The sequence below is a fragment of the Aricia agestis genome, chromosome 6 (genome assembly GCF_905147365.1).
Source record: "Aricia agestis chromosome 6, ilAriAges1.1, whole genome shotgun sequence".
Lineage (NCBI taxonomy): Eukaryota > Metazoa > Arthropoda > Insecta > Lepidoptera > Lycaenidae > Aricia > Aricia agestis.
This window is the reverse complement of record NC_056411.1, coordinates 13812106-13833086: the sequence shown is the minus strand read 5'-3', so window position 1 is coordinate 13833086 and position 20981 is coordinate 13812106. Positions and strand designations below refer to the sequence as shown.

The 20981-nt window shown below is 38.2% G+C and overlaps 3 protein-coding genes across 5 annotated transcripts in view; 2 read left to right on the top strand and 1 right to left on the bottom strand.

Moving 5' to 3' along the window:
- The window catches only part of LOC121727863, a 26765-nt gene extending 8021 nt beyond the window's left edge, over positions 1–18744 (top strand). The window contains exons 1-2 of one of the 3 annotated variants that reach the window (XM_042115903.1): positions 6098–6270; positions 18082–18744. In XM_042115903.1, the coding sequence (XP_041971837.1) occupies positions 18124–18654 (531 nt within the window). In that variant the 5' untranslated portion in view covers positions 6098–6270; positions 18082–18123 and the 3' untranslated portion in view covers positions 18655–18744. Of the gene's footprint in view, positions 1–6097; positions 6271–16315; positions 16322–18081 lie in introns of those variants that run through there. The other 2 variants (XM_042115905.1, XM_042115904.1) reach the window with 2 other exon arrangements.
- LOC121727862 (flotillin-2) overlaps positions 1–20981 on the bottom strand; it is a 235204-nt gene that overhangs the window by 100931 nt on the left and 113292 nt on the right. The gene's annotated exons all lie outside the window — the stretch shown is intronic.
- LOC121727860 (glucose dehydrogenase [FAD, quinone]-like) lies at positions 18652–20981 on the top strand. Its single transcript, XM_042115897.1, has 2 exons — positions 18652–18880; positions 19111–20981. Exons 1-2 carry the CDS (start codon positions 18740–18742, stop codon positions 20818–20820), a joined length of 1851 nt encoding a protein of 616 aa, XP_041971831.1. The 5' UTR covers positions 18652–18739; the 3' UTR covers positions 20821–20981.

The window sequence follows — 20981 nt, the reverse complement described above, 5'->3', positions numbered from 1 at the left end:
CGACGGTGTTAAGACAGCGTGCCGTTAAATACCGTCGTGTGTGGCACTACAAGTCAGCAGACTGGGATGGGATGCGGTCGTTTTTTGCATCCTATCCTTGGGGGCACGTGTGCTTCTCGCCGGATGATCCCGACAACACTGCCAACTCTGTTGCCGATGTGGTGATGCAGAGGATGGAACTTTTCATTCCGACCTTTGTAGTGCCAACTGGCGGCAGATTTCGTCCCTGGTTTGGTTCATCCCCCAAAAAAGCTTCTCGCCGGAAGCAGGAGGCTTACCAATCCTGGGCCAACGCAGTGTCTGTTCGGGATTTAAATACCAGCACATATGAAAAGGAGTACAACCTTGCCTCTAGGTCCCTCAAGAAATAGATTACTCGGGCAAAGCAACAGCACGTCAATAGAATTGGCAAGAGACTTGAGCGCCTCCCCTCAGGAACCCGTGCATTCTGGTGTCTGGCCAAAGCTATTGAAGGAAATTTCTGCAAGCCAACCCTACCATCCCTACACGTAGTAAATGGATCGTTGGCCCAGGACGCAAAAGACAAAGCCGATCTTCTGGGCAGGCTCTTTGCGTCAAACTCGACCCTGGATGACGGGGGGCAGAAACCGCCGACCATACCGCGATGCACGAGCATCATGTCGGATATTCGGTTTCATTAGCGCTTAGTGCGAAAAGCCCTCCGTTCCCTTGATATTCAAAAGTCGAGTGGGCCTGACGAAATCCCGCCTATTGTGTTGAAAAAGTGTGCTCCAGAGTTGGCTCCGGTCTTGACGCGTCTTTTTCGGCTCTTCTATTCAACTGGCATCGTCCCGGCTTCCTGGAAGATAGCCTTGGTGCACCCGATTCCCAAAAAAGGTGATTGCTCAAATCCTTCCAACTACAGACCAATCGCTATAACCTCTCTCTTCTCGAAGATAATGGAATCCATTATCAATAGCCAGCTTCTTCGATACTTGGACGGCCAGGGATTACTAAGCGACAAACAATACGGGTTCCGTAAGGGTCACTCGGCTGGTGATCTCTTGGCATACCTGACTCATCGTTGGGCTCAGGCAATTGAATCGAAGGGAGAGGCATTGGCTATTAGTTTGGACATTGCGAAGGCCTTTGATCGGGTTTGGCATAAAGCGCTGCTATCAAAGCTTCCATCATACGGGCTGCCCGAAAAATTATGTAAGTGGGTCACTAGTTTCTTAGCAGACAGAAGCATAAAGGTCGTAGTTGACGGCGAATGCTCGGAAACTCATTCTGTTGATGCTGGTGTCCCTCAGGGCTGTGTGCTATAGCCTACTCTATTCATATGCAGATATCAATGACATGTTATAAACCTACGGCATTCATTGCTATGCGGATGATAGTACAGGTGATATACCGGCTCCCCTAATATTTCTCGGCAAAATGTCACTGAGAGTCGAAACGAACTTGTGTCTAAGGTGGAGAATTCATTGGAGAAGGTCTCTGAATGGGGTAGACGTAACTTTAACCATCTCCCCTAGCATTGAGATACTTGGCGTCAACATATCGAGCGAAGTCCAGTTCCGATATCATCTAGAGGGTAAGGCCAAATTAGCCTCGAAAAAGCTTGGTGTTCTTAACAGAGCGAGACAGTACTTCAGTCCGGAACAACGCCTACAACTCTACAAGGCGCAGGTTCGGCCTCATATGGAATATTGTTCTCATCTCTGGGCAGGGGCGCCAAAATACCAACTGCTCCCTCTGGATCGTATCCAACGAAGGGCCGCTCGAATTGTTGACTGCCATAGTGTTTCACACAGATTGGACCCCTTGGAATTACGCCGAGATGCACCTTCACTCTGCATCCTCTATCGGTTGTATCACGGGGAGTGCTCTGAGGAATTGTTCGGAATCATACCACCTGCAACTTTTCGCTATCGTCCCACGCGAAAAACATACCATCCTTATCACCTTGATGAGTGGCAGTCTTTCACAGTGCGTTTTTCTCGTAACTTTCTGCCGCGCACTGTAAAACTCTGGAACGAACTCTCACCAGCAGTATTTCCGGATCTATACGACCTGCAAACCTTCAACAAAAGAGCGTATTCCCTCTTAAAAGGCCGGCAACGCACCTGCAGCTCTTCTGATGTTGCGAGTGTCCATGGGCGACGGTAGTTGCTTACCATCAGGTGACCCGTCTGCTCGTTTGCCCCCTTATTTAATAAAAAAAATACATCTATGTCAACAAAGCCTATTCAGCATTCAATGCAAGCAAACAATATCCATAGTCCATACTTCCATGTCCATACTAATATGATAAATACGAAATTGTGTCTGTCTGTCTGTTACCTCTTCACACCTAAGCCGCTGAACTGATTTTGATGAAATTTGGTATGGAGATAGTTTGAGTCCTGGGAAACCACATATTGTACTTTTTATCCCGGAAAAATGTACAGTTCTCGCGCGATAAACGATCTTCTGTGCAATCGAGGTGCGGGCGTCATCTAGTTAATAATATTAGTATAGACACCTGACACGGTAACTTGAAGTAAAATATACGAGGAAATGCTAATGAAAAAGACATAATTACTTTTACCGGTCCGGGTAAACAATGCCTCATGTACACACGACACACGTCCGCTGCAGACCACGTGTCAATGATTTGTCGAATAGTGTCACCATCATTTACGGAGGATTTGAGACAATTGTAAAACAAGCTTTCTTGAAATTCACGAAATCTTCTTACTATATAATGCATCATGTTTCAGAAAATACCAAAGAGTTATAACAAATAAGAAATAAGCCTTAATACATGGTATAAAATATGTAAGTACTTTGAAAAATTCATAGTATTAACTTTCAAAGTAGATACTTTAAACTATGTATTAAGGCTTATTTTCAATTACTTAGTTTTCCATAAGGGCTGCATTTTTATGCAACTAATATGATAAGTATTTTTAAACTAGATTATCTATACTTATTAAAAAGATTATTATTATCAAGCTGCACCTATAAACTACCAAATATATTGTATTAAGTAAATAGGATACTGTGAAATATTAAACACTGTGTCAACTAAGTGATAAATTAATAGTGTCCTATATTTTGGCTGACGTGTGGTCAACCCAACGTACAGTTTTGCGTAATTCAAAATTGACTCTTTAGAGCGAGCATCGATCTTTCTCTCGCGATTTCTCGATTACGCGGCCACTTTAACTGAATTAGTTAACTTATTTACGCCAAAACGTCATAACTCATACATCATGTGTGACCCACACCGACTATTGACCAACACACAAAATGTTTGCAAACTATACATAACAACATGTTAATCAACATAATTATATACATCATCATCTACATGTATGTACTATCAGAGAAGTTGATTCCTACGTAGTTTGGTCGCGTTACGTCAAACCCAACCGACAGATCATAATTAACATTGAAATTACATGATCCGACCAAATGGCGTTGGTCCGTCAAAATATGCCTAGCAATCAATTTCCTCGATGGTATATTTTGTAAACATTTTGTATGATGATCAGGTTCGTCATTCACGCCTAATTTATTGGCAATTGATAAAACATTTTAGTAACGATGGTAATAGAAATGATTTGGCATTCTAATGGCAGTTTTCTAAAAATTATTATGGTACCAATAATCAACATCAGTCTAGTAGTTTTAGTATAATGCGGCAAAACATACAAAAGGGCTAAATTTGGCATAGATAAGAAGTAGACCACGTGGAGGATCAAAGGCTATTTTTGTGGACTAATTTGTCTGTGAAATATCTAATTTACGCGGGCGAAGCCGCGCGGAACGTCTAGTTTATTAATATTATCTTTTTTGTTTGTTTTTTGTACTTGTTGTTATAGCGGCTAAAGAAATACACAATCTGTGACAGAAGTCTAACTATAGCGGTCGGTAAAAAACTAAATCTATTTTCAATTTGACAACAGACTTCAATCATAAATAAAAGAGTAAGTACATTTCGTGTGTATAGGCTTGTCAATCAAAATCTCCTAGTGTGTGTAATGTTTTATTTGTTAAAAAAATTTATGATAAAAGCATAAGTTCAATTTTACTTTGTATCCCTTTTGACGAAAAATGGAGAAACGTAGGTGAATGAAATTTTGCACAGTTAAAGTTTGTATGGTGAAGGAGTGCATCGAGCTAATATTATTTTGAAATTATGCTTTTATCATAATTTTTTTTAACAAATAAAATATTACACACACTACAACACACACACTAGGAAAGATGACAGATTTTTGAGTGACAAGCCTATACATACGAATTATAATTTATACTCTTTTATTAATGGTTGAAGTCTGTTGACAACAAATTGACAAATTGAAAATGGATTATAGTTTTTTTATTGAATCTGAGATACTATTAGACAATGATGCTTACACGGCCAGTCTGAGATCAGCTGAGTCCCAGAGACAAGAGTTGAAAAAAATATCATAAAGTCAATTTTTTTTTTACAAAATATAGATAGTATCTGTGTCGTTGAAACTAAGTTCGAATTTCGACCATTGGGCGATTTCTAGTTAATATAATTATACATTAAACCTTCATTTCATGAAAACATTTTTGCTTAAAAAATATAACAATGCATTTCGAAATAACAATGCGTGATATTTATATTATTACTTTCACAAGTATAACATTAAAATACATATCATTTAAAAATTAACAAAAGGGCATTTAAGTTTACATGCGCTCTCACGCCATCTCTGAGTATAGATCATAACTATAGAAGCAGCGTCCTCTCTCTACATAACTCGGAACTACTTAGTGTCAGTGACCAGTTGTAAATGCTATGTTTGAGTTATATGTGTCGACATACAGTCACTCTATGTTAACAGTAGGTTCAATTGAACCACAAAAGATGGCGCTTTAAGCTAGAAGACTTCATAATAATTACACACACATAACTTATATTTTTAAACTATGCAAATTATATAATCATAAGATCAATATAAGACTCATAATAAATTAAATTTGAAAAGTTTATTTATATAAAGTAGAGATCGATAGTAATAATTGTCTAAGAGTATTTAAGATTCAATAAAAAAACTAAATTTTTTTTCAATTTGACAACAGACTTCAACCATGAATAAAAGAGTACAATTCGTATCACGTGTGTATAGGCTTGTCAATCAAAATCTCTTAGTGTGTGTAATGTTTTATTTGTTAAAAAAATTTATGTTTTATCATAGTATTTATCTTGTATTGTTTATAAAATTCTCGTGTCACAATGTTAGTTACCGTACTCCTCCGAAACGGCTTAACTGATTTTTACCAAATTTTATATGCGTATTCAGTAGGTCTGAGAATCGGCTACTGGCTACTTTTTTTTTATTGATAAGTGCATTGGTTGAATAAATAATAGTAAATTATTACAACTCGAGACTGACGGCGACCATTGTTTGTGCGACGGGATAGCGATGGACGTTGCCATGGTGCCATACTTATTTAGTCACTTCAATAAAATAATATTATGGGCGAAATACTTTATATGGCAAAACAACATTTGCCGGGACAGCTAGTATAATATAGATATTATAAAAACTTAACAGGTGCTTATGTTTTTGGCACAGGGCAGACTAGGTCAAGACAAACCGTAATATTATGGTTCATATGGCTTTAGTTGTAGTTCTAGATATTTTTGTGTCATCCATACTAATATTATAAATGTGAAAGTGTGTCTGTCTGTCTGTTACCTCTTCATACCCAAACCACTGCACCGATTTTGCTGAAATTTGGTATGGAGATACTTTGAGACCCAGGAAAGGACATAGGATACTTTTTATCCCCGAAAAATGTACGTTTCCCAAACGATAAGCTAAATTTGACGCAACGGAGTTGCGGGCGTCATCTAGTAACATATAAAAACCTAATGTAACATACTAACATTGGAAAAAATCTTTAAACAGAACAAAGGGACTACAAGGTCCCTATGTCTTGTAGGTTAGTTATTATCTCGGAGAATCGACGGCTCCTGATGCTCGATATATGCGCAGATATTCGGTTATATCTGCGCAACAACATCTCCTTTTATACAGGCGCTCAATTTACATACGACGACGAATATATCGGATTGATATCGGACAGGCGTGCAGCCACTCGCCAACCACCGCGGCAGTCCAGCGCACGCCTCTCACGAAAGTACCGGACGTGGCTTTCTATCGGTGAACGTTTTATATGGCCGTATTCTAGAACTGTGATTCACATATATTGTGCCGATTGTGTTGTGACCGACTTCATCTCCTTTGATTTTTTATTCAGCAGAAAAATGGATTTCAGGTAATAAATTTTCATATGTGATACAATATAACATTTCTTTTTTAAAGTACGCCCTAATATGATCAATACTGGACGCAATCTATTCGTAACAATAAAAAAAAATTTTAGTCTGCGAAAGCTCAATCTGCTGCTTTCTTTTTAATTTATCTTACGGAGATTCGAGAGCTTACAACATTCTAACTCGAAGAAGAGTCGAGTCTCGAAGCCCTGTTACACTTTAGGTCACGTAGCCTAGGATTTAGTTGTAATCATTAGAAATCTTACCTAAAGGTCTAATGATACCGCAACCTTTTTTACGCGAAAATTCATATATGGCGATTTGTTTACTCATTTTACCACTATTTAAGGGCGTTAAGTTCTATAGCATCAGTCAATTTCAGAGTAATGCTGATTATTAAATAGACAGGTATTATTTGTATATACTTATCGTTCGATAAAGTGTGTAAAATTTGATTAACTCTATCGATATTCTGGTATAACATTTTCTATCCCTGATCTCAAGACTATATACTTGATGATGGATTCCAAACTATGCCTAGGCATATGGCTGATAGTGATGATGTCTCGTGTAACTGTACATAACCGATGGCAAGCTACCGTGACCACTGCCCGGCTGGATATAGCATTAATCTGACAGCTAGTAACTTCATACAATCGTTAGAAGACGGTTCCTGGTTTCCATTACACCATAATATCTCATATTCCATGACTTAGTTGACATCCAAAATGACGCTTTAACACAACAATCCCCAAGCGGCAGCCGGCTGCCGCATAACAATTGAAAACCTATTGTGTCTGCGATACCCACGATGGAGGTGTTAAAAATGTGCTAGAAGTATATTATATAGGCCATATTTTCTGAGACTTAGACAAACACATGCGGTAGGTTCTATCGTACCCGCAGGTCGCAACTCTAGTGGGTAAACCGTACGCCCGGAGAGTCCCACATACCCCGGCACATATCCCCAATTAGCTGGGGATGCGTAAAGCATTTCCCCATGTTAATAAGGCTTAGAGCCTTAGAAAAACAAAAACTCATACCAAAAAATTAACTACTTTAGCTTCTTGAAGAGGAATGTCCCCATATAATCACCTATTATTATTAAACCAAACTTAGTTGTTTTCATTGGTTACCAAACCGAAATGTCCCAACTTTGAACAACTCATCAGTAATTTGAAGATTCGCATCTAGAAGGCCGCGGCTGGTTACCAACAGTGGTAAGCGGCTATAGACAAGACGATTATATCAGTTCATTAAATTGCATAAGTCGTTGTAATTACTGTTTATAGTTACATCTATAGTCATTCCTAGGTATGAGTGTAATTTTAGAGTTTACGTTGTCGAATTAGTAACACTTTTAAAGTAGATGTAGACCCTAATGTTGTTTGTTTGTTTAGTCAATGTGTCAACGGCCTTCTCTCAAGAATCGAAAAGGTGCATGAATATTAGAGAAACCTTAGCAGGTACACTAGGTTCTTTACTATTGTACCAAGGTTAGTGTACCTTCGTAGATACACTAGGTTACAAATCATAATTTGGTAAATATGATTAGTGAAGGGTAATAAATCATAATTTGGATAAATGAAGGTCGAAAGTCGTAAGTCAGCTTCGTCAGCAACTCATACCAATCACATAATATTAGATCCCTCAACCTTTCAAGTTCTCTCTTTAAAGACAAAAAAGGATATGGTCGAAAAGTCCATAGACGAATCATATTGTAAATTAAAAAAAACACTAAAGTTCCAATGACGTTGACCACATCTCAACTTAGTCTCATTAATTAAAATGACTTTTCATAAAATAAACGAAGGTCCTTTAATCCCGCGTATCGCATGGTACTGTTATGAAGTATGAACACAATAGAAAGTAAATTTCACCCTGCCTCCTCACCGGTCCGTCCAGATTCCATGCCCTACGTTTTATTCTCATTGCAATCAGTGCATCATCATACAATTAATAGTCATCAAAACAATTTAGGGCTCTATCTGTCTCTTTCTCTCTTTGATTATCACTGACCTAGAGAAGCTTTCATACCTTGGTTACTCAAATGAATAAATACTCTTATTTTTAAGGTCAACTTTGTAATGAATGAAAAAGGAGGCGATATTTGAAACATAGTTGGAACATCACATTAATCAATCAAACAATCAATCCCCAAACGGCAGCCGGCTGCCGCATAACAATTGAAAATCTATTGTGTCTGCCATGCCCACGATTGAGGTATTAAATAATAATGTCTGTACTGAACGCGAAAACCGTAGAAACAAGCCATTTTCCAACTCATTATTACGTAGAATTTGAATAAAATAACTGTTTGGTATTATTTTTACTTTCTAATAGTTTACTATATGAGCGCAAACGCAAATTTTAAAATAAAACAGGTTTCATGGCTGTGCACTTTCTTGCTCAATCCGTTAAGTGGCAATCTCAGTCGCTCACCTTCTTCGACATTATATTAACACATATTTCATGACCACATTTAGACAGGTATTGCACACATCTTAAGGTTCGCGCACACTTTGTGGGCGCGTGCCGGGCAGGTCGGGGCGCAGCGCAGCGCAAATTTTAACGCTCACTGTGCCGGGGCGTGCCGGGACGGGTCGGGGCGCAATGCATTGACTGATTTTGAGCCGAGGCTTGCCGGGCCGCATCGCATCACATCCGCGCGCCGCTTGCTATAGCACACTGTTGCCGGGGCGCAGCGGGTCTTGTCGGGCCGTGTCGCATTGACGGAAATCCACCGAGCAAAAATCCGCGCCGATGCGCCCCGGCACAGTGTGCGATACGCGCATCCGCTTCCATGCAAATTGTATGGAGGCGGATTTTTGCGATGCGTCCCGGCACGCTGAGTCCCGGCACGGCCCGTCTCAGTGTGCTCACTCCTTTAGAGGTCAATTTTGTTTACCGTTCAACGCGCCTGGTGCGTTAAATGAAGACGTAACTTTAGAAAAAAAATTTTTAGACTAGTTGGCATTAATCTTAATCCTTTGCCTATCTTAATCATTTTCTTCTTTAACTGGAAATCAATACCAACTGTATGTTACATGGGTACATTACTAAGAGGGTTACCATAGAAAATAAAGTTGAAATTCTAAGCAACGTATGATAAAGCGTTTTTAATATTTAATGTTATTGTAATTATTACCTATATATATATTTTATTCTACTACAAAATCTGCAAGTACTCAAAACTGAAAGGTATTCGCGTTAAAGCAAGCAATATTTATAGAGATATATCTTAAGTCTTATTAAAGAACAACTAACAACAATCGACGTAACGACGACGACAAAATAAGCCGCATGCTTAGCCGCACGTCTTCGCACGGAATAGACGAGATTACAAAACGTTTATACAATAATTGAGCAATATGTTTATACTGAATACAAATCAGACTTGACACTGGTCTAGTAGTGGCGTAATATTTGATGTTCACTTTTATATAATTGTTTAATTGTCTCATCACATACATACCTCTGTTATAACTGATGCCATAACTTATTAATGTTCTTGGATTTTTTTCAACTAATATTACAATCCGACAACTTTGTGAAGTAGTTACTTACCGATATTTTTTGAAAACATACCTACAGTTTCATAGATAATAGTTTTTTTTTTTTACCGTCTTCCAAAAAGGAGGAGGTAATACGTTCGGCTGTATGTATCTTTTATTTTTTTGTATGTTCAACGATTACTCAGTCGTTTATGGTCCGATTTTCAAAATTATTTTTGTGTTGTATAGGGTTTAGCTCGAATTTGGTACCATATTCACAAAAGTGGTGATCTGATGATGGGATCCATGAAGAATCGAGAGGACTCCTTGAAATTTGTATGGAAGCATATAGTGATTTTGACTTTTTCTGAAGCATTTGAGGTAAATGCTACCAAAAAGTAAGATTTCACACCAGGTTGAACCCTGGATCCGGAGATACCCAACAGAACTTTTGAATCCTTATAGATACAGGTTCGGGGATTTCAGCGTTGTTAAACCACTGAAAGCATAAGCCAATAAATCAATTTGATTAATCATCATCATCACAAACATAATTATACCATGGGTCATCACATTATGACCCAATTTTTGGTTCTTTTCGTGATACTTTGCATCGAAGCTGATGTTTTTGATGATTGTTTCGCTGTTTGTGGACTGATTTTTAAAATTCTTGTGTTGTTGCATAGGATATAATCTAAATTTTGTATAACAATTACTAAAGTGGAGATCTGATGATGGGATCTATGAGCAGTCGAGGTAAATCCTTGAAATTTATTTTAACACACATAGTGATTAAGAAGTTGTTTCTAGTAACTTAAACATATAATATGTTACAAATAAGTGAAATTTCATACGAAGGTGTCTCTTGATCCGATGGCACTGAACAGAACTCCTGAACCTTTAAAGATAAAAGTTTGGAAATTGCAGCATCGCTTAAATAACTGCAAGCGTAACATAATGTGAATAGTTAACATTCGTAGTGGTTACTTACGCATAAAACCTTATCTTGTAGATAACTAAAAAGAGTGAAATTATTATTTTTAACAAAAAATTAAAACAGACTTCCAAGTTAAAATAATAATAATATGAACTAAAAAGCATTAAATAACTCTTACTCTATAATAGTGCCTTTTTCAGAATTCGTCTAAATCTCAACTATTTCTGTACATACTACAGTCTTCATTACTTTGAAGTCGGTACCAGTCCCAAAAGCTTCAGATATTCTGACATTGACTAAACTCACGATTAAATTAGCTGGTACCGACTTCAAAATAATGAAGACTGTAGTATGTACAGAAATAGTTGAGATTTAGAATTCTGAAAAAGGCACTATTATAGAGTAAGAGTTATTTAATGCTTGTTAGTTCATATTATTATTATTTTAACTTGGAAGTCGGTTTTAATTTTTTGTTAAAAATAATAATAACATTTAGGAAATAGCCAGCTTGTAATGTTCGTTTCAGGGCCCTGGCCTTTATTGAATGTCTTCATAAAATATGTTAAGGTGTCGTTTCGGAATTCCTCTATTCTTAAGGAGATAAGCATATTAAACTCTATAGTATTATACTACATAGTAACGTTACATTTTAAAATTATGTAATTATAAAAGATTTTTGTAAGCTTTTCCTTCGAGAACAGTCTACAACGGAAAGTAAAACCATACAGTCCTTCTTACATGCGACTTTCTCATGTGAGAGAAAACAATAAGTATATCAATTTAATGTCAATCGCTCGCCCGGTCCACATTACGCATCAAAGCAATTTAAACTTTATTTTTATGTGATTAGGGTCAAAAATGTGCACCCACGTTAACTCGCAGAATCGAAGGCGGCGTCCCCGTTGGACGGTCAGTCCGAATAAAGTCGGTCATGATTTTGATCGGACGCGTCGGACATGTGCCCGCGCACGTACCCACACCTGCTGGTGCTGGCTGCTTTATTTATGATTAATTTAACCCAGATTCAGGCTAGGACTAAACATGAAAATATAATAAAAGCTGATTATATAATAAGAACTGACTAGATCAGCCTTTCCCAAAGTGGGCGATAACGCCCCCTTGTGGGCGCTGAAGGTCTGAAGGTGTGTGGTGTGGGACCCAGAAAAAATGGGGGCGTTATGTAGTCTTGGGGGGTGACATAAAATAATTTGTTCTCAAACTGGGCAGTAGACAAAATAAGTTCGGGAACCCCTGGAATTAAACAATATGTCGGACCATCATCATCATAATTTCAGCCTATAGTCGTCCACTGCTGGACATAGGCCTCTCTCAATGCATGGACCAAATAGCGCATAATCCAATCGCGCTGTAATGACTGCAGTGAGCTTTGGCCTGACCGAGAATAGCACCCCACTCGGTCAGAAGATTTATCATTGCCTCAGTTTTAATCTTATATATTAAATTCTCGTGTCACAATGTTAGTCACGGAAACGGCTTTAATGATTTTAACCAAATTTTATATATTAGATTCAGTGGGTCTGAGAATCGGCTACTGGGTACTTTTTATATTGATAAGTGCATTTGTTGAATAAATAATAGTAAATTATTACAACTCGAGACTGACGGCGACCATTGTTTGTGCCACGGGATAGCGATGGACGTTGCCATGGTGACATACTTGTTTAGTCACTTCAATAAAATAATACGGGCGAAATACTTTATATGGCGTTCTCCGGGACAGCTAGATATTCATATAAAACTTAAAAAGCATATTTTGTTCGCACTTCCTGAAAAAGTCATATCGAAGGACAAAAGATTTCACTTCTAAGGAAAATATTTTTAAATTCGAATCATATTTTATTGAAATACCTAACTGTTCACGTTCCCGTTAAGTTCATACGTATGCCAAGAACTCGTTATCAATGATCACATCACGTCTTAAAGCTTAAAGTGTTTATGTTTATAGCAGCACTAATCGCACATTGTAAGCGGTTTATATATTTTCTAAACAAAAGTAATATCTTAAAAACCAATTACTATCTCAAAACTTTAGCGTTTCCCAAATTGTAATTTCGATAATTTGATATAGCGCTTATAAAAGAGCTCAGTTCGTGTTTTGAATATTCATATATCCTATCAGAATGGCTGACATCAAATGCTGACAGTTTAGGGCATCGCTGCACTGAAAAAGGACGCTGTATATAAATTTTATAGACATGTTACATACATATGATGTCATTAAGCTATATTTGCTGGATAGATGTGCTTGGAATGATTTAAACTGGTACACTTTTCTATTCCCAAGAAACTTTGCAATTGAAAATGTATTTTTGTTAGGCAAGGCTGTTGATACGTCCTAAAAATGTTAGGTTTCTAGCTTTGAGAATAAAATTTATATAAACATTAAGAGTAAAGGCTCATAAAATATCAACATTTGTCCTACTGCTCCATTTGAATATGTGACTCTTCCTTACTTATGAAACACTGACATTTTAGGTGCTAATTTCAGCGTTATGCGAGTGTGTTAGCGCAGCACAATATGCATTTGCATTTAGTTTCTGGTTGGGCAATAAACTATATTTCCATGTCGAGCCAAGAGTCCCATAAACTTAGGAACAACAGTTAAATGAAATTACATAATTTATGTTTTGTCATACTTACTATAATTAAATATCTTTGTTTTAAAAGTCAACGCGAGTTAAAGCAGCCAACATTATTACACAACTCTGCGAGTTTCTTAACACCATTAACTAAAGATTTCAAAACTTAGGATAAGACAGAAAAAATCTTTATACGCAGATTAACGTCATCCGCATCAATGTTCGGTTTTTTTTCGTTGGGGAAATGAGTCTGGTGAGGGCTACCGAGGTATGTGGGACGCCCTGGGGGCGAAGGGCCCGCGCCCGGGCATACCCACTAAAACCCTAACCTGTTCCTGCTCTTCCGCTTAAGGCAGAGCCACGGGATACGCGGAATACACAACCGCGACCCTGCCAGCGGATGCCCGTAAAGGGTTCAGTGCATGGCTGTTAGGCCCACACTGTCACATCCATGTTCGGCCTGAAATAGTCTTCATTTACCACGTTTTGTGCCCCAACATCAACACGCCATTTTCAAAGTCTATCGAAAGAGGTCTATCTGTAAACTATGTCATTCTTCTTTATCAAGTGCATTTTCAAAAAAAAAATACATGTGGCACTCCGGGACTGCCGCGGTAAAGCTATTGCATAGCACTTTTTATCAACTTATGCAATTATAATTCGCGTCTAGTAGGACGCACACAAACACCGTGCCGAAGTCGACCGAACTGAAACGATTCACGGAGCAATAGCTTAAAAATCTAACATGAACAGGCCATAGCAACGATGGGTATCCCACCCGGATATGTGCATAGCAAACCACGTAAACTACCGAGTATTCTGCCTACGCAATGCTAATAAGTAATATGTAATTATTGAAGGAACATCACATGTATGTGTGTCACGCTACTTCGCCTATGAAAAGTGAATTTGTGTTCCCATCATTGTGTGGACCCACGTAACCATACAACAATGACTTTAAGCTCGAAACATTTGCGGTTTTACCTTTGAACGTGTGCCGTCAGAGAAATGTATTTATAGACAGATGACAGACCAACTTTATTTGGTCGAGATGTCAAGTCAATGCTAGTCTTGACGTCCTATATATCCATGGAGAGATTAACATAGCAAAGATAGAAATCAGCGCCCTTATAGACCAGACACAAACCGGTGCACAACATTTTATAAAATGAAACCATACATTCTTCAAAAATGTCTACTTCATAACAAAACATACCTATATTTTTTATATATCCTTTATAGTTACTGATTTAGGTTCATAGACATGCAGAATTATATATTATCTTCATATTTTTATACCCAAATTATGCAATATGCAAGAGGCCAAAGGTTAGTAAGCGTACAGACGCGAAAATTGCAGTGCAATTATTTCAATACTAGGCCATGACAAGTAAATACAGCTTCAGAGATGCGGTTTAACATATTTTCACGACACAGAAATAAGATATTCAGTTCAAGGTTTTTAATAATAGATCATTAATGTAAAATATCACAATATTATCATTTCGTAACAAAATCATGTCAATAAGTAACCAAAAACTGGAATGTTAATTCGATTCTAATGTCTCTGTTTCCTATTGCATTCCTTTATATTTCTTAATTTTATGGCAATGATTATTATTATTTAAAATATCAGGCAGAAAGGCCACTTTACTGAATGTCAAAATCGAACTACGGGATTAAAGTACTGAAACTTTCAATTAATCATTGTCTTATCAAAATAACTAACATACCTAACAAAAGTTTTTCAAAATCAATATAACCATTTTAACTAACAAACTACATACTTACTTTTTGGCCGACTAGCCAAGATTCAAACTGATGAAAACACCGGGGTAAAAACAAACAAAGGAAAGTGATGAGCAAAATCGGGAGCAAAATCTTGGTCTTGGTCTTGCAAAAAACCAATGCCGAGACCAAGAATATCCTAAAACTAAAAAAACCAAATCCAAGACCAAGATCAGGCAGATTTGACCAAGTCCAAGACCAATATTGTACTAGAAATACCAAAACCAAGACTATCTGAGTCTTGTTTTGCTCATCACTAAAAATAACCCCCAACATTGTTATGCGTACAAATATTATGCAATTCCCAATATTGGCACACGACATTTTAGTAGTGAAGTCAGGTCAGCTGCCAGCAGTGACCTTAAGAGGTTGGTCACTACGACCCATGACTTCCGCAGAATATAATGTATTGAATCATCAGTATCGAAATGTAGTTACGAAGGTATAATAGTGCCTATAAACTACTGGCTGTATAATCATTGAAACACTACCCAATGTTTAAACAAATACCTTTGTATAAATTCAAAGAATATATTATTTTAGTATTAGTTAGTATAAAGGACAAATATTTTATTATGTTTATAATAATTCTAGACTATTTTTCATCGCACAATTATTTAAACAATACAAATTAATCTAACTCTGTTTCAATCTCTCGTGCACTCTCAAATACGGCGCATGTAAAAGACATCAACGCGTTATAATATCAAACTTTTTAAAACTTTTATTGGATGGTTAATTTAATGGTTAATTTAATGTTTTTAATGGTTAATCTTTGTAAATGGATAAACACGCCCTTAATTTGATTTTATTGTAAAAAAACTTTTAATGATTTCTATATAACGACTACGACGAGGCCATAAAGCATAATGTTTTATGACAAACCAATATTAATTGTATGAATGAGGTAGCAGGCGATATGATTTTGTTGTCAACTTATTAAATCTACCCAAGGCAACTCTTGATATTATGTCACACCTAAACTCTTTGCTTAAACTTTACTAAAATGTAAATAGGTACAATTATAATTCTAAATAATTATTTTTTAAAGGTGCCTCTTCACAAAGGTATGCTGGCCCACCACAAGCCATCGCCATTGTGTAGATGGGGTAGTGTAACAATTGCGATTAGTGGGCCAGCATGGATCATTATGAAGAAGCACCTCATCGCCAATATTGGTGACAAAGCTAGCACCTGTACAATAGTGTGACTGATGTGATGTCACACACGACCGGTCACTAATTACACGGTGAGGATGTTTGTGTAACCGTGCCGAACGGAGACAATCACAAGACCATGTGTTTGCATGCCTATTTAATTACTATATTTGAATGGGTATACGATTTCATACATGTCTGCGAAGCTATTGTTTTCTTTTTGCTAAAAATTAAAATGTGTGAGGATCGAATACATACAAAAATTTAACATATCATCTTGATTCTAAATGAGACTTTTAATTTATAAAAGAATATATTATTATAGATCTTCTGTGAATAAAAAAAACTTTCCCACTGTAATTTTTTTTACAATAGTTTTATTTCTGAAATTAATTTTAATTATTTTCAGTCTCTAATTTAAATTTTCATTCACAAAGTTTTACCAGCAAGCATTATTAGAATTAGCCACGAAAATTAGAATGAGTGAAAGTGCGTACTCGGTATAGTGGTATTACACAAGTTGTTCACATTAATTAACACTCGTGCAGTGAGAGTGTAACACGAATTCGTCACCAGCTCATGTCTATCACATAGGCTACATTTAATTGTTTAGATTTAACTGTACAATCACACACTAAGTTTCTTCTTCATGTCCATACTTAATATTATAAATGCGCAAGTGGGTCTGTCTATCTGTCTGTCTGTCTGATACCTCGTCACGCCCAAACCGCGCTAAAAGGTATGGAGACGCATAGTATTGCGTGCGGGAAAGGACATAGGATACTTTTTATCCTGGAAAAATGTTCGGTTCCCGCGCGATAAACAATTTTTGGCACAATGGAGTTGCGGGCGTAATCTAGTTAACTACAACGTGATTTCTAAGCTGAGCTCTTATAAAGCAATGAAAATAACGATATTTCGGCGGAGAAAGTTTAGACCGCAGTCAATAGACAGAACGACACGAGATCTTTACGTGACCGTCCGAAATATAGCGAGTAGACATCGAACACTTTTTATATTACGCAATTAAAATCTATCTAGATACTACAATATGAACGCCTTACGAAAAATTATCTACATAATCAAGTGTTTTGCTATGATAGTATTATGGCACTGTACAATATGCGCACTTATTCGTGTAAAATTGGAACTCTATGTAAAAATTTAAATAAATATAAAACTCGAAATTTACACCTTACATTACTTAAGCATGTTAATGATTTTAATTGCGTGCTCAAAAAAATTGTATCGACACACTTACAAAACGAAAAAAAACATTTAACAGCAATTAATAAGCAAGTAACGGTAAATACTGCAAAACAAACTGTTACAAGGCTAGCGACCTTTACTTCTGCAACTCGCACAAATGTCGCTACCACTAAATTGTAGTTATTACAAGAAACTGTCAGCTTCCGTCGCCGTTTTGCTATTTCATAACTTCTGTTCAAAGGGTTGTTTGTTTTACACACCAATTTCTACCACATTTATAATATCATGTAGTATTTAACTATGCTGTTGAGGACGGGTACTGCTAACTGGAATGTTTCAGCATGAATTACCTGCAACAAAAAACTTCATTAAGCAAATTGTATTTTAAAATGATTCATGTACGCAATTTAAATAGTACATTGTAAACAAGATCACAATTAAAATGAATAATTTATTTGTCGCTGGCGCCTTCTCAGCAGACATTGTGTACAATGCGTGGAAATAGTTATATATGCTAGGACATGTCGCTATATCCTATCACAATAAAACATAATAATTACAATATATCATCATTGAAAATGGTATTGCTTGTTTCTTTATCATTAATATTTCCTTTGTCTCGTTTCAGAAAACGATTTCAAGAGACAAGAAAACTGTTGCGCGGCTCATCATGGGTCAAGAACAGTCGTACAACAGCACCTACTCCAATGTGTCAGTGAAGCGGTACTCGGAGAGGTACGAGGATCCCGTCCAGTACAGAGTCAACAGAAACTATCAGACCAGCGAGCGAGACTCGGAGTACAGGCGCTACAGAGCCAGACGGAGCGCCGACAGCTCCAGAAGCGACAACTCCTCGACCGAGAGCAGCGGATACAGGAGCGGCTCAAGCTCGTACGAGAGGGACTCCGATGCGTCCTACAAGAGCGACTACTACAGTCCGTCGTTGTATAAAAACAAACACTACAAGGGAATAAACAAGGAGTTGTACAAGCCAGTCAAGATCCCGAAAGAGAAGCAGTACAAAGTGATACTCTTCGACGACAAGCCCGAAATCAAAAGCGCCCGACTAAAGAGCTACCTCTGCGAGACGAGCAAGGAAAAATATCAGACGGACACCCTGACGCCGATGAAGAGCGGCATCAGAAATTATACACCAAAAATTATATCGGCCGAGGATCACATAAAGAATACGGAGCATTAAATCAAAGACATTTAGTACGTAGAATAAGCTGTAAATACGTGTTACTTTTATACTGTAAGTTAGTAAATGTATTGGGAAACTGAAGATGGAGGCGGCTGGAGCGCTGGCGAGCTTGGCACCATCGCCCATCACCGTACTTGGGCTGATACCGCTGTTGGCGCTAGGGATCACCTACTTCAGATACCAGCAGTTCGATCCAGAGTCGTTTATCACCGATGCCAATGTTGTAAGTATATTCTATCATTTTACACATCTATCGAATTAATAATAATAATTTCGCTTGTTTTGTATAAAGTAAAAATGATCAAATAAATTTTAGAATAATTTTATTTTAATCTTTACGTCTTATAATAATAATTTGTGACTTACAATAATTATTATTGAACAATGAAATAAAATAAAAAATTATATTATGTTGTCAACTCTCCATTAATTTCAATTATTTTCAAATTTCAGATCATGCCAATTTACGACTTCGTCATAGTTGGCGGAGGATCGGCGGGTGCAGTGGTAGCGTCACGATTATCAGAAATCGGTAATTGGACGGTGCTGCTTCTGGAGGCTGGACAGGACGAGAACGAAATATCAGACATCCCCGCGCTGGCTGGTTATACGCAGCTGTCGGAAATGGATTGGAAATTTCAAACCACGCCGTCACACAATCGATCGTACTGTCTCGCTATGAATGGGGATCGCTGTAATTGGCCGAGAGGTAAAGTTCTAGGCGGAAGTAGCGTCCTGAATGCGATGGTGTACGTGAGAGGCAACCGCAACGATTACGACTTGTGGGAGGCGCTCGGTAATCCCGGCTGGTCGTACGAAGATGTACTTCCTTACTTCCTAAAGTCTGAGGATAACAGAAACCCGTACTTGTTGAATACACCGTACCATTCATCCGGAGGCTATCTAACAGTACAAGAATCGCCGTGGAGAACACCGTTATCCGTAACGTTTTTACGAGGAGGTATCGAACTAGGTTACGAGTTTCGAGACATAAACGGGGAAAAACAAACAGGGTTTATGCTAACACAGGCGACCATGCGGCGCGGAAGTCGGTGTAGCACGGCTAAGGCATTTTTGAGGCCAGTTCGGCACAGAAATAACCTGCACGTCGCGCTGGGTTCCCAGGTGACTAGAATTTTAATAAACCCAGTTAAAAAACAAGCGTACGGAGTCGAATTCTATCGGAACGGTGAAAGGCACAAAGTTCGAATAAAACGAGAAGTTATAATGTCGGCCGGAGCATTAGCGACACCGCAATTAATGATGTTGAGCGGAATCGGGCCCGCAGACCATTTAAAAGAACACGGCATTCCATTAGTCGCCAATCTGAAAGTGGGTCACAACTTGCAAGACCATGTCGGACTCGGAGGACTCACTTTTGTCGTTAACAAACCGGTTACGTTTAAAAAGGACCGATTTCAAACATTCGCGGTGGCAATGAACTATATTCTATACGAAAAAGGTCCGATGACGACACAAGGAGTGGAAGGCTTAGCTTTCGTAAACACGAAATACGCTCCGCCCTCCGGCGACTGGCCCGACATACAATTCCACTTTGCGCCTAGCTCGGTCAATTCGGACGGCGGCGAACAAATTCGTAAAATTCTGAATCTACGAGACCGTGTGTACAATACCGTGTACAAGCCCATAGAGAACGCCGAAACCTGGACCATTCTCCCACTGCTGCTACGTCCGAAGAGCTCCGGCTGGGTGAAATTAAGAAGCAGGAACCCCTTCCAACCGCCGTCGTTGGAACCGAATTATTTCGCGTTCAAGGAGGATATCCAAGTGCTGACAGAGGGTATAAAGATAGCGTTCGCGTTGTCCAACACGACGGCTTTCCAAGTGTACGGCTCACGACCTCACACCATTCCGTTACCCGGTTGTCAACATCACGTATTGTTTAGCGACGAGTACTGGGAGTGTAGTCTCAAGCATTTCACTTTTACGATATACCATCCGACGGGGACCTGCAAGATGGGTCCCAAGCACGACCAGAGCGCGGTGGTGGACCCCAGGCTGCGGGTGCACGGTGTCGCCAACCTGAGGGTGGTGGACGCCAGCGTGATGCCCACCATCATAAGCGGTAATCCCAATGCACCGGTTATAATGATCGCGGAGAAAGCATCGGACATGATCAAAGAAGATTGGCTCGTATTATGACAGCGTTAGTTTTGTGATGTGAATAGTCATTTGACATTAAGAACTATTTATATAACAAAGTACTTGAAATTGTTTATTATTAAACAATTACGTTTAAGTATATGATGTATATAATTATGTTAAGATAAATCTATTGTACTTAATATACGTTTCTTTTGTAA

Coding starts and splice junctions, on each gene's coding strand:
- LOC121727860 (XM_042115897.1), top strand. CDS start 18,740: ATGGAGGCGGCTGGAGCGCTGGCGAGCTTGGCACCATCGCCCATCACC. Junction 18,881..19,110: donor TTATCACCGATGCCAATGTT/GTAAGTATATTC, acceptor TTCAAATTTCAG/ATCATGCCAATTTACGACTT.